This window comes from Micromys minutus (genome assembly GCF_963924665.1).
Source record: "Micromys minutus genome assembly, chromosome: 27".
Classification (NCBI taxonomy): domain Eukaryota; kingdom Metazoa; phylum Chordata; class Mammalia; order Rodentia; family Muridae; genus Micromys; species Micromys minutus.
Genome location: NC_137962.1, coordinates 40,440,653 through 40,454,414, shown reverse-complemented (window position 1 = coordinate 40,454,414; position 13,762 = coordinate 40,440,653). Strand labels below are relative to the sequence as shown.

The 13,762-nt window shown below is 50.9% G+C and overlaps 1 protein-coding gene across 1 annotated transcript in view; it reads right to left on the bottom strand.

The window, feature by feature from the left end:
- Positions 1–13,762, bottom strand: part of MYH9 (myosin heavy chain 9) — a 78,706-nt gene that overhangs the window by 38,524 nt on the left and 26,420 nt on the right. The window contains exons 2-3 of the mRNA XM_080939143.1: positions 11,482–11,833; positions 7,034–7,190 (exon numbers count right to left, since the gene is read on the bottom strand). Coding sequence (XP_080795269.1) covers positions 7,034–7,190; positions 11,482–11,814 — 490 coding nt within the window. The 5' untranslated portion in view covers positions 11,815–11,833. The remainder of the gene's footprint in view (positions 1–7,033; positions 7,191–11,481; positions 11,834–13,762) is intronic.

Below are 13,762 nucleotides of genomic sequence, written 5' to 3'. Positions count from 1 at the left end.
CTGGATACACAGGTAGCTCAGCAGCAATCCCTGCCAGAGACAGATGCCCATGCCTGCACTCCTCAGAAAGATCTGGTACAAGAGGCCCAGACAGCAAGTGCAGAAGGCAGGAGTGAGGCAGCCCTCCCTGCTGAATGATTAGAACAAAGCTGCAGAGATGACCTGGGACCTTCACTGTGCTGAAGTGAGTAAAGTCCCAAACGAGCTTTCTCTTGGCCAGATACAAAACTCAGGTGCACAACCGGACTATTTCCACTTAGGGCACAATGTTCTTGATGACAGCCCACCTGACACAGAAACAACAGGTTTCTGACCTGGAAATCCAAAACCACATGAGTGCCCACTACCCCTAGCAAACGCCTTCGGGCAACATCATGATCAGCCCCTGCCTTGCTCATTCCCAACGTCTATCTTGGGGAAAAGCAAAGGCAAGGTAGAAAGGGGTGGCCTTACTGGGTCCCGAACAGGATTAAGGAGCCACGGTACAGGGCTCTGCAGTGCTGTGCTCTTGGGTAAGGAGCAAAAGGAGAATAGGACAGAAGCAATGTAGGACACACAGGAGCCAAATGGACACGGCCAGGCAAGGGTCAGGGAGAGCTGATGTCCAAAGGACAACTCTACTACCCCACCCCCACCCAACAAGCTCAGTTAGAGGCATGGGGCTGAGGCCTCTGCCTTGAAAAGGCCACGAGGCCTCCAGCAACCTTTCCAGTCTACCAAGAAGTATGCTGGAAGCTACCAAGAAGAGCAGGCCACAAGAGCACAGCAGCACACCCTCACCTTTCAGCTTGGACCTCCCACTGTACTTCTAAACCAGTTGAAGGTGAACAGACAAAACTACATCCCCAAGATCTATTGTCTGAATGCTAAAAACATCTTAGGTCCTTGGGAGTCAATCCTGAACCAGTACCCCAGGCCAACACTGCAGGGACTTTATGTGTGCAGGCTGCCCACTTTGACTTCCCAAATAACTTTGAATTATTTTTGTTCATCTAATAGTTTTACTCCTGAAAGCCAATGGGGGGAAAGGAAAGGGACTCTCTGCTCTGAACACAGCACTGTCTGTCCCTAGTACACTGACAGGAACATAGCCCCACGGTAATGTCTGCCAGATTGTGGGACAGCAGGACACACACGGGTACAGCAATGCTGACAGCAAGCAGACACGGTCTGCCCACTGGATTTTACGGTGCATTTTTAAAAGATGGGTTTTGCTCATCTTTGTATGTCAACACGCCTGGTGCCCTCCAAACCCAAAGAAGACATTGGACCCCCTAGAACTAAAGTTACAGATGTTTGTGAGCCACCATATGAATGCAGGGGACTCAAACCCTGGCCCTGTGGGAGAGCAGCCAATGCTCTTAACCAATGGACCATCTCTCCAGCCCCTACAGGTGGATTTCTCATATTTACCTCTGCTGCGGGGACAAGGGCACACTGACTTACAAAATCAATGAGGTCAACTTTCCAACTACAATTACTCTCAAAAGTAGCGTTGCTGGCCCCAGTCAAAGCATGAGGCAGAATGGAGACTGTTGAGTCTTGGTAAAAGCCATAAAGCTGAGTTGTGAAAAAGGATCTATTGAGTTAGGGATACAGGTCAGCAGATTACTTGATTCGAAAGTGATCTACCAGGTACAATCTCCAGCACAGAAAGAAGCCAACAAGAAGCCAACCTATAGATTACCGCCCCTCTTTAGAGAGCAGAGTGTAGACCAAGAGCACAGGTGAGGTTGTAATGTCGCTCACTCCAGGCACACACCTGCCAGCCAGGAAGCAGCCGTGAGCAGCCTCCAGGCTCCAGAAGAGAAGTAGGTGGGAGGCTTGTGAGTCAGCTCAGTGCCCCTACTGGCCAATCAGCAACAGGGGAGGAAGAGAGACCCTGGAGGAAAATGACCTACAAGACCACAAAAGGTCACTAACAGCTCAGGGCCTCACTGCTGCAGGGCTGTCAGTTCAGTGGCTGAGATGAGAAGCCCCTGGAGAGAGGGAGTACCTACTCACTGCCAGTAAACAAACAGGCAGGAGGGTAGTGTCGAGACTGGGCTTTGGGAAGTCCAAGGAAGCTGTGTATTCAGTCCTCTACTACCCTTTCCTTAGGTACCTGGCACACAGGCTCACACTGCCCTATCACCACTCCTGAAACTGTAGCCTAGCCACATTGGGTCAAGCTTGAGAGGCAAAGAACTCTATAACTGGGCCATTTAGCTAGAGAAGCAAGGGTCCTACTTTATCTGATCTAAACTCCATTTTCTGCCCAAGAACACCCCCTCCTGTTCACAAGGCTTCTCCCTACAGCGAAACTTGACTATAACCTACAAAGTGCTTAGGTTTTCTAAACCCCACGTCCACCCCACCTCAAAGTTCCAGGACACACCACCTCTGGGTCACTGTCAGGAGGTCCCCACACTGTCATTTGGTCCCAGTGAGTACCAGTCGGCAATCCTCTCAGCAGGACCTATGGCCTATATATGTAGATGTTCTACAGTGTGCAGTCTACAGTCACACAGACAGAGCATGGCCCTCAGGAAAGCCACACTGCCTCCTGAGGCACACGATCAGGCACAGAGCTGGCTCCATACTTCCCAGCAGACAGTGGGGCTTTTGTGAGAAGGCTGGCAGGGCTCAGACCTCCTGGCCAGCACATTCCTGCTTAAGTGGACTCATCACATCTGTGGCTTCCCACTGCTCCAGCTCCGATGCTGCCACTCAGAACCTAAAATACTCTCCTGGCCTTTGATGGGGGGGACTTTTCCCCAAGAAGTCCTGGAACCCTCTGAGCAGATACTGAGAAGGGAGGTACCAAGGAGGGAGGTCTTTCTCATGTGTGTGTGCCACACCAAACTATCAAGAATTCCTTCAAGGGCTAGCCAGAAAAGAGGGCAACAGCAGCCATAACCTCCTTGTTCAGAAAAATCAAGAGACACCCCCCCAACCCCCAGTCCCAATAGATGACACATCAGCTATCCCACCTGAGCCCATCCCTTCACCTGTGAGGCAGGGGAACCATTCTTAGATGGGAAAGGCACACAGCAAGCTTGCTGTCACTGTTTACCCAGCATGGTCAGTCAACCGCCCAGGGGAATGTGGTCATTCACTGACCAACCACTTCCAGGGCAGCTTCCAGAGAAGCAAAGAAGGGATGGGGAGACGGCTAGCATAGTGCAAAGGGCCTGCAATGCAAGCTAACTCTCCTGCCTCCCCTACAGCCCCTGTGAGCTCACTCAACACCAGCATCCCTGAGAGTGAGCCAGACCCGGTTCAAAGCTTCTCTACCTGCACCGGGAGAATAACAGGGCCCAAGCCAAATTCTCTCACTGATCAGACCAACACTCGCTCTTACCAACAAGGGCCCCAGAAAAAGGAAAAGCTCCCCTCCCCCAGTCCGCACACAGGGGTGCTACTGCCTGAAGTCCACATGCAGCCCCTGTGCCTGCCCCGGGATGCATCTGCACCCTGCATGCTGGAGGCAGCAGCAGCACACGCTAAAGCCTTCTCACCTGGCTCCTGGAGCCCAAGTGCCTCTTAATAGCCAAGACTGCAAAAATGAAGCAGATGGAGAGCCAGCGTGGTGAGCATGCAAACACAACTCTAATTAAACCCAAGGCTGGAGATTAAAACAACAAACAAAACTGTGCAGGCACGTCTGGGCCACAGCAGAACCACTTATTAACACAGACGGCCAAGTTTCCCGTGGGCTCTACCTCCACGGTGCCTTCGCTGCCATACCCGCCTCAGCAGCCACAGCTTCACTGAACTCCATGACACCTGACACCTGTCCTGGCACCAGGCAACAGCAGCTTGCCTTGCTATCCAACTATAGCCCCAGACCTGTCGGCAAACGTGTCTCCTCTACCCATCTGGACTGCCGGGAACTCCGGTAACAGGGTAGGAGACTAGTCCCTTTGGTATCCAGAATTTCTTACCACCTGTTTGTGTGGCCTAAACTAGACACCCTACCCTTTAATGCCCTATCCTGTGCCCATGGCAGACATTACTAATCTATCCCAGCATTCTTTGAGCTTGTGTCTCAAATCTTTGATGGAACATGGTCCATACAACCTATCAAGCTTAGTCTAGGGATTTTCAACTGGAAACAATTTTGCCCATCAGGAAACATCAATGGAAGTGGCTGGGGATATTTTTCTGTGGTCACAACTAGGGAGAATAAGAGGCTGGGCTAACTCTCATGCATCCTGCAGTATCCCAAACGTCCTGTCTGACAAATAGAAATAGGTCAAGTAGCTTATAACCTGTCACCCACAGCAGGAGGAAACTGAGGGAACCACAAGGCAGTAACCGAGACTAAGCAGGCGAGCCCCAGCACCAAGGGCTTCAGTGACAAGGGCCCTGGGAGGGATCAAAAAGTCTGTCTCATAAAAGTCCCCAGACAAAGCCACCAACCACCCTATTTGGTAAAATGAATGCTAGTATGTCATAAGCCACAGCCAACTCAGGAAGAAAATTCTTGTCTAGTTCTTGGGGGATGGGGGACAGAAGAGGAACCATCTGGCTGTATCGCTCCAATAGCTGACCAATGTTCCACCTACAGTGCCTGACTTAGAGCAAGAAGCCAGGGTCCCCCATGACACAGGCAGGCTGTGACTAACTTCCTTCCCATCCCAAGATCAAGACACCTACTGCTAAAGGCCCTATGGATCCACTGTGTACAAGGAACTGTTCAACAGCCTAGAACGTGCTTAGTAGGCCCACATGGGGGGGGGGGGCGCGCTAAAGACTTCCAGCAGGCCCAAAGCAAAACAGAAAGCAAGGTGGGAACTCATTGAGCTGCGGATGAGACTGCAGCCCCAGCCACTGAACAGGGAGGGCTCCCAAGTCCCCCACAATGCCAACCATTTCCTCCTCCCACTTTTGCTGTCATGGTCCTAGCCAGCTCCTTCCCTCACGAGTCTGGGAAAGAAGGAGACTTTTTTTTTTTTTTTTTTTAATCTTAACCATTTCCAATCTATGTGACTTTCAGGGATCCGTCCCCAAACTTTCTTCTCATGAAGAAATGAAAAAGAGAAAGAGCCTACAGGTTTTCTGAAAGAGTCTAAAAAGTCCAGCTCCAGTGGTCAGCTGTGCGAGTATCTCCATCGCTCTCCTGCGACAGGCCAGAAGAGCAGCTTAAACCCCGTGGAGAATGAGAGCATGCCCTACTCAGGAAGACCCCTAATGCACTTCTCCCATCGAGCCGGGGAGCGCCAAGGGAAAGTGACTCATAACCTCTAGAGACAGAGACTCAGACTCCTCTGGAATCTCACAGAATGTTCTCCCGCCAGACTGTTCTCATTAGCACTTTCAAACAGGCATCCTACTTTCAAACCAAAGGGCTGGCTTCACAGGAATTCTGATAGATGTGAACATAAGCTAGGCCAAACTTGTGCATGCTGCCTAATTAATGGCCAAGAAATACCTTCTGCATGGCACTGTGGGCAGAGTGAAGGGTGCACACTGGCATTTTAAACCACTAAACCAGGGCAAAGACAATACAAGGGCATCACCACCACTGCCCAGGTGAACTATGGCGTTTAAGGAACAAAGAACGCCAGAAACCACTGTCAAAATAAGACAGCCAGGCTGCTGGGAGTCGGGTCTGACTTAGGATTACTGTGCCAGGGCCACATTCTAAGAATGTAGGAACAGCATGCGCTTCATCCATACTAAAGAGAGAAAATAAAAGCTTAAAATGTCTGAGTCCAATCAAGCATCACCAGGCTTCACATCTAGTGTGAATCTCCTCCCTTCCGGGCAGAGGGCTGCAGAGAAACTCACCAAACACTAGGTGCAAGCAAACTACTTTCAAACCAAAGGGGCTGGCTTTGAAGCAACTGTGGAACACCTAAGCAGAGAGACCTGCTAGAAAAATGCAGGGAGCTCCCTGAAGTAGGGGGGAAAGAGGGTGGGTGGGTGGGGGTGGGGCCATGAAAGTTCTGTGTATGTCTAAGCCTGAGATCTGTGGTCAGCCTAAGAGGTGGAGGATCTGTTAGAGTGGAGACCAAGGCCAAGAGTATGGATAAAAATTACAAAGCCTGACCTAAGGCCAAAGCTGTGAGCACAGGAAGAAAATAGGATCAGAAACATTAAGGGAAAGAATGCCTACAGAGTAGGCTAAGGCTATGCATGGTGAAGCAGAAGACAGGAGAACTGAGTTTAAGACCATCCTAGGCTACAAACTGAGGCACCATCCATCTTCAAACCCACAAAACAGAAACAAAAATCAAAGTATTTGGAAAGGAAGCTGATTTGGGAGAGGAGTGATACCAGGAAAGTGTGTGTGACCTGCCTAGGCTCCAGGCCTCACGGTTGGACATGTGAGGCTCACTGGGACGTTAGCCAGGCACTGACAGCAGAAATCACTCCACTGAAGGGAAGGCCGGGGCTGAGGATGAGCCTAAGAGGAGCACCCACAGGCAGAACAGAAAACCACGGAGACAGCCAAGCAGACCGGGGAGCCCAAGGGAGCAGAGACAACTGAAGGGAAGACAGAGGGTCGGAAACTGCCCCACGCCAGGCAGAGGGGGAAAAGGTAGGAACACAGATGTACAAAGATAATGACCTGTCAGTCAGTCTAGCCAGGAAGTGGCCTAGGGGTGGAGCCCAGAGAGGGGATTAGTGAACAAACATCCTCCCAAAACAGCACTCCACTGTGATGGGACAGAGAACACAGGCAAGTGGAGGGGTGGGGCCACCAAGGGAGACCCCACATCTGTTCTCTAAAAGGGAAAGCACACTAGCATGGGACAACTGTACACGGGAATGCGGATGGGAGAACACAAGAGAAGAAAATGAGGAACCGATAGAAGGACCTAGAATAGACCTGAAAACTGATGTGGGCAACTCAGAAGGATGAAAAAGTAGGAAAACAAAGTATCGTCTCTAAAGTTTCTATAAGCATGTCCTTTAGCCATTGGCCCTGGCTCTTGGATGATGACCACCAATCACCAGATACTAGAGCAATGACTGACACCACGGGTAAGGAAGGAACCCCTGGAGGGGCCAGGCAAGGACCTCACAGCCCCAAAGCACTCACCCTGCATCATGCTCCTGTAGGCAGTATCTGTGATGGCATAGATGTGGGGCGGCATCTCGTGCCTCTTCTTGCCCTTGTACATTTCCACGATCTCCTCTGAGTAGATGGGCAGGTTCTTATAAGGATTAATGACCACACAGAACAGGCCTGAATAGGTCTAAAGAAAGCAACAGAAAGGAATGGTTTAGCAAGTCTGATTCTCGACAGCATTCAAATTGTGTGGCTGTCCAACTGGTCTCCAAGGCCACATGGCAGCCTAGGCTGAAACAGCTCCCTGGTGTCCCTGCTCCTTCTGAAGCTTGGGGGGTGGCAGGGCTGTGGGGACCAACAACTCAGGTTCCAGCCAGCCGTGAGAGCGCACACCTTTAATCCCAACACTTGGCAGGCAGAGGCAGGTGAATCTCTGAGTTGAGGCCAACTCGGTTCTACACAGTGAGTTCTAGGACAGGCAGAGCTACAAGGAGAAACCCTGGCTCAAAAAACAAAAGACAAAACAAAAAACTCAAATCCGAGGACAATAAGATGTGCCTCTCTCATTGTAAGGGATGCAGAGAGATAAAGGATTCAACTGTGCCCCAGAAAACTGCAAAGAAACACACACACACACACACACTCACTCACTCCACCCTCTAACACTAGAAAGGGTCACCATCCTCCTAAATCAAGTAAACCCTCAGTGGCTTAAAAAGTAGCTCATGTCCCTACATTCCTGTGAAAATCCTTCAAAAACAGAAAGGCCACTTTTGGATCCTCTAACTTCTTCAGGGGCAGAAACTCAAAACTGACAATACCCTTAATGCCAGACACCTACAATGTCCCCAAATTTCCTGGTCTGCTTTGACCTTTAAAAGCAAACACCTGGGTCAGAGAGGTCAAACCCAGGGTGCTGGGGGGAGGGTTCTGCCTCCAGTTCCCAATCTATAGAAAGAAAGACCACAGGCTGAGGTTGGCTCCTTACTGCAAGGATGTTCAGTTTAGGGACATGGCTGTGTTCAAGCAGCGACAGCTTTCCCAGACTATCTTCTGGGGAAAACAGAGCCCAAGCTGGAGGGAAGGCTGGAGAGCAAGGCCCCTGCCTCTGCTAAGGGGCAATCAAAGGTCACAAGGCATAAAGCCTCACTGAGAACAAATCCAGGCCTCAACCAAGGCCAACCTCCTCGGTCTTAGGCCCATTCTCCAAGCATCTTAGCTTTTCCTCAGTCCACACTCCCCGCATCTCCACTGTACAGTTTATCCCCTGATCCAGGGGCGGCCAATCTGGGGAGCTGACCATGATGTGTGTCCAGCTCCTTCTGCCTCCCTGTGATCTCTCTGGTAAACTACAAGGCTAAACCCAGGGGTTTGCATAAAAGCCAGGCATGAAGACAGCAGGGCTCTTCCCCAGCACGGATCAAAAGCTTTCTCTTTGGAACTGCCAAGAGAAGAGGGGTTGAGGACAATGCTCAGGAGCCACCAGCCAGCCACTCCTCAGCTGCTCTGCACTAGGGAGAGCAGGATGCTAACAAGAGGGAGGCTCTGACTGCAGGTGGAACCACAGCCTTCCTTCTTCCCGGGGAGTTATGGAAATGGGAGAGGGGGCTTCAGCTGTGTGTTCTCCCGCCAATCACTCCATTCTCAAGGGACCAGGAAGGTCAAAGCAAAAAAGCCCAATGTAATAAGGGTTTAGGTGCAGCAAAAAGACAGGAAAAAGGCCATCTTGTGGTATCCCGAGTGATTGTCAGATGGCATCAGGTAGGGACAAGATGCAAGTGCAGGAAATAATGAGGTCATGGCAGGATCTCCAAACACTTGGACTTTGTTCTCAGCCTTGAAGAAAACCCATACTCCAGCCCGATAAAAGCCAAGGACACATGGTCCCTCATGTAGAGCGTGCTACAGAGCCAGGTGTTTGAAACAGCTGGCAGAACCAGAAGGGGACAGAGGGTCCTTGGGACCTTTTAGGATAGCTGGCTGAACACGGCAGAGGCTCTACAGGACTCTCTGGGCTGATTCCCCAAAGCCAGAACACGAGGCAGCTGAGCCCTGGGAAGGGGGTGCACAGCTCAGGTGGGAGGAGGAGCACACTCACTGCTCAGAGACAGACACTGAGCAAGTGGCTCTGCTCCCACTCGGCCACACCAGGAAGCTGCTCCATTCACAGGCCACAGAGGCTCTTTGTGCCCAATCGCCCCCTGTCCCAAGCCTCACCTCCCCCTAAAGGGAAAGACAGAGCAGCTGTGGTACAGAATTGGCCATGCCGCCCACAAAGCTGGGCAAATGCAGCATGAGCGTCCTGGAGTCGCCGTGTGGAACTCTGATGCACATATATAGGCTGTGAGGGTGGCTGCAGCCCTGCCCAGCCAGCCACAAAGGCTTTGATCGCCCCACTGTTCTGCATCTGCTGGTTTCTACTAGCAACCCCTAGTGATGCTAATTGGGGGATGAGCTGTGGCATCCCTAACCCTAACCCTAACCTGCCTGACAAAGGAACCAAACCCAGAGCCAATGCCTGCCACCACAGCTGGGGTGGGGGGGTTCTGTACACCACATCCACCTACAGAATGAAACCCTGCACTGCCACTCACACAGGGGTACTGCTCAACACTGAACGCCCTTCGACAGCTAAGATGGCCCCTGTGAGCAGCTAGCTAGAAGCAAGTACAGGGGCTCAGCCTGTTTCCTAACAGGGGCTCAGTTAAATGTAGACACCGTAAGAGGCCAAGTAGAGGACCTTCAGTTAGTGGCTGACAGAGTCCAGATCTGGTGCAAGCCAGGAGCTCCCTGGAAGCTTTACAGAGGAAGCGAGGCTCCGAGGCACCGTGTGACAGGGTCAGTAAGGGCCGGGCAGCACAGCAGAGTGGATGTGACATCAGCAACAAAGCCTGCTAAGAGTGCCCCACTCCCAGACAGGGGAGTGTAGATCTGTCATCTAGGCAGACACAAGGCTTTCTTCCTTCATTTTTCCCCAGGCCCTCAGTTTGAATTTCATGTTTGACCCTTCTGAGGGGCAGGAGCTTTGGATTTGTTTTATACACATTCTCACCAAAACCCCCCAGGTCTAGAACCAGAGGTAGGATTCAGGATTCAGCGGATAAAAGCACCGCTCTTGTTATGATCTGGTCCACCTGGGACTTCAGGGTTGCGGGTTTTGGCATGTGAAACAGAAGCAATCGTTGGGGCAGGAAGCACAATCACATGGCATCTCATAGAAAACTCAATGGCTGGTCCCGTGGGAGCGCTCAGCGCCCCCTCAGCATATGAGCCTGCTCCTCCCCAAGATTAATAGCAAGCTTGGTGCACTGCCAGATAAGAGCGCTATAGAAACCCTGAGATACCTCATTCCCTTGGGCTCTGGACTGTGTTACTCGGCCTTGAGAACAAGACCAAGGTGGCTGCAGCAGCATATTCAAACAAAGAGCTATTTTAAGAAGAACAACCCCACATTATTTCTTCCTAAACACCTAAGCTAAAAAGAGAAACCTTTGACCCTGGCAGAAGCAACGTATTAATGGGCAGCTTGGAGAGTGTCACAGAAGACGCTTGGTTGAACCCCTGCTGTGGCCTTGCCAAATGCAAGGGAAAGCATAACTGGAGTGCCCAGACTGAGAGACGAAACAATCCTGGGACCAGCAAATGAGGTGCCTAAAAATTGTCTATGGAAGACTCGGGCATGGATAGAGAAAATCTAAGCCCAAGAGAGCAGCAGATGGATCGATCATCTTGAGGATATCAATGATCGATCATAAAGCAATGTTGTTTTCAATGACTTTAAAAAAAAAAAAAGATAAATCTGGGGTAGATAAACCTTAAAACCTCAGGACCAGTAAAGTTCACATTGCCAACAAAAGGCTGGGAAAATGCTGTCAACACTGCCACATGGTGACAAAGGTGTCCATCTGAAAACAAAGTCCCACTGTGCTTTTGATGTATTTGGGGCCTTTGTGCACACTGCTCTCAGGACACTAATGAGACTTCTTTGTAGGACCTGACATAAACAAACCTGTTGACATGTCACCACTTCACTCTGGACAGCTCAGCTGTTTTACGTGTAGCCTTAGGAAAGAGGCTTTACCAAGGGTTCTACAAGGAAAACATAACAGAGGCACCAAAATGAGACTGAACCAAGCTGGTGCCTATAGGGTTTGACCAGGTGGTACGGAAGAATAAGGGAGCCAGGAGACAGCACCACTCCATTTAGAAGGAATTTACTATGTTGGCCTGAACCCACGTCTCCACAAAAATCTGGGGTCAGAGGCTAGCAGGTGGGAGCACGTTCTTACTGCATGTGGCCAAAGACAGGGTGGGCAGGAGCAGAGAGGGTCATGTCAGAGCATTCCACCAGCATGTGCAGATGCAACAGCTGTGGGTATGCCACCTGGCACTCCTCACAGCCCTCTGCTCACCCAGACAGCTGGAGTGCTGGCACCTAGAGGGAGAGAGTCCGCCCCACCCCGTCTCGGGCCACTTACATAGATGAGCCCTGAGTAGTATCGCTCCTTGAGGTTGTGCAGCACCGAAGCTTCATTGAGGCACGTGAGCTCTGCCATGTCCTCCACCTTGGAGAACTTGGGTGGGTTCATCTTCTGGATGTCATCCTTGTTCACCTTCACCTTCTTCCCATTCTCCACCAGCTCCACAATGGCCTCTTCTCCCACCTCCTCCTTGAGGCTAGCTGGTTCAAAGCCATTCTTGCTGGAAGGCACCCATACCAACTTCTTGGCAGCCCAGTCGGCCTGGGCCAGCGGGTTATTGATGAAGTTTTTATCCACATAGAGGTACTTGTCTGCAGCCTGCTGGGCCATGGTGACTTACGGCCAGGACCTAAGAGAGGAACAACGACAAAGCATGAGCCACATCACAGTGAAATTCTACATAATCAGATGGAACAATTGCCAGGATTCTCTTACCCTACACATCTGAGAGTATTTGGTTAGAAATTAATAAGTAAGTGTGCACCATCCCCTGGTGAGCAAATCAGCAATTTATATATATATATATATATATATATATGCCTGCCCTGGGAAGGGATGAATGTAAGAGTCTCTCTCCACTAGTAAGGCAGCGGAGAGACCACACCACCGAACTCTGGAGCAGAAGCCAGGCTCTGGGGTATATCACGAAGGAACAGGCACGGCTCAAGAGTCAGGAAGACACAAGTACAAGTGACTTATTTTCTCAAGGCTTATCTGCAGAATAAAGGTTAGATGCTAACACTCCTTACAGAATCACAAATGGACAGGCACACATGATAACACCCATCTGTAAGCACAGTTCTCTGGAGCCAGGGGCTTGTGAGAGGCTCGAGACTCCTAGTCTATCTATGACATCCCCATGTTTAGCAAGGTAAGGACTGAAGGAAGCCCAGGAGCTGGGTCTCTAGAGACCAAAAACAAGGATCTGAACCCTGGTGTAAAGCATTCAGCCCAAAGCCACCACAAGAAGTAACCAGAAGCTTCTCCGGGTCTCCAAAAGGACACAAGTAAACTCCACTCTGTGAGATCAAATCTGGCCACCCTATTTTGGAAAACCACAGAGTTCCCAGTTGAGAACCCAGTTACTCAGCTTTCAAGTTTCCTGATTCCAGCCGGGACTTGGATGCCAAAGAGGCTGGAGATGTTGGCTACACAAGCCTCCTTCTCTGGCTCGTTAAATGGTTTCCAGACCTAAGCTCAGGGGCTCCCTGCTTACTCTACCAGGGACTGTTTTCCTGGAAACCTGGTGCTCCCAAACTCCCTCCCAAGAGGAAAGGAAGTTCAGGGAACCCAGGCAGCCAATGCAGCTCCCTCAGCTGGTGGCTTTCCTTATCTAACCCTGCAGCACCAGGAAACTGCAATCCTTGCACCCTCTTAGCCCCCTGCACAAGGCACCTTCCACCCTTCAAGGACTGCTGGAGAGGGGGCAGGGTCAGCTGGTAGCAGGACAGAACCAGGTGGCTGTGATGGGCCTCAACCTTCATCTTCTCTGTGACGTGAGCCCTATCGTCCCAGCACATGGTCCAGGTTTAGAGTAGGCCACAGTGGTCCTCTACCTTCCGAAAGGCGCGACCATAAACTAAGGCATCCCCACCACACCCCTGCTCTGCTCACAGAAAGCAGGCTTCATCAGCTGCTGGTTCTTAATTTCTTCAGAACGCAAACTCATAACAGATCAGACATCATCGACATTGTGCTTCTAAAACTCCTAAGTGTGTGGCTAGGTGACAGCTTCCCTACGAGCTTGTACTCTAAGCCCTTGAAGGGCTACGGCAGGAGGATTGTGGGTTAAGAGACTAGACTGGGTTACATAGTGAAACGCATCTCATCCAGTCAAGACGCCATACACCTGAGGGTGTGTGCCACTATCCTGCACAGATCCCTGTACTAGGAGGCATGACGGTTCAGTGACAACCTCACTGGTCCATCTCCTTAGAAAGCAGCTTTCATTACCTCCCATTAATAGACAGAGAACAGGCTCAGAGGGGGTGAGACCTCAGCTCCATCATGCAATGTGGTTCCAGCACAGATCTGCCTTGCCTCTGTGGCTTCAGTCCTAGAACTGGGCTGTACCTGTCACAGCTCAGTGTAACATGGGGGAAAGGGAGTCCGAGTATGTATGCATATTCTTAAACACTTTTAATAAGGCAGGCAGTGGTTGCACATGCCTTTCATCCCAGTGCTTGGGAAGCAGAGGCAGGTGGGTCTCTTAAATTCAAGGCCAGCCTGGTCTACAGGTCAAGTTTCAGGGGTGGGAGGCAGTTTTCTGGGGACTGGA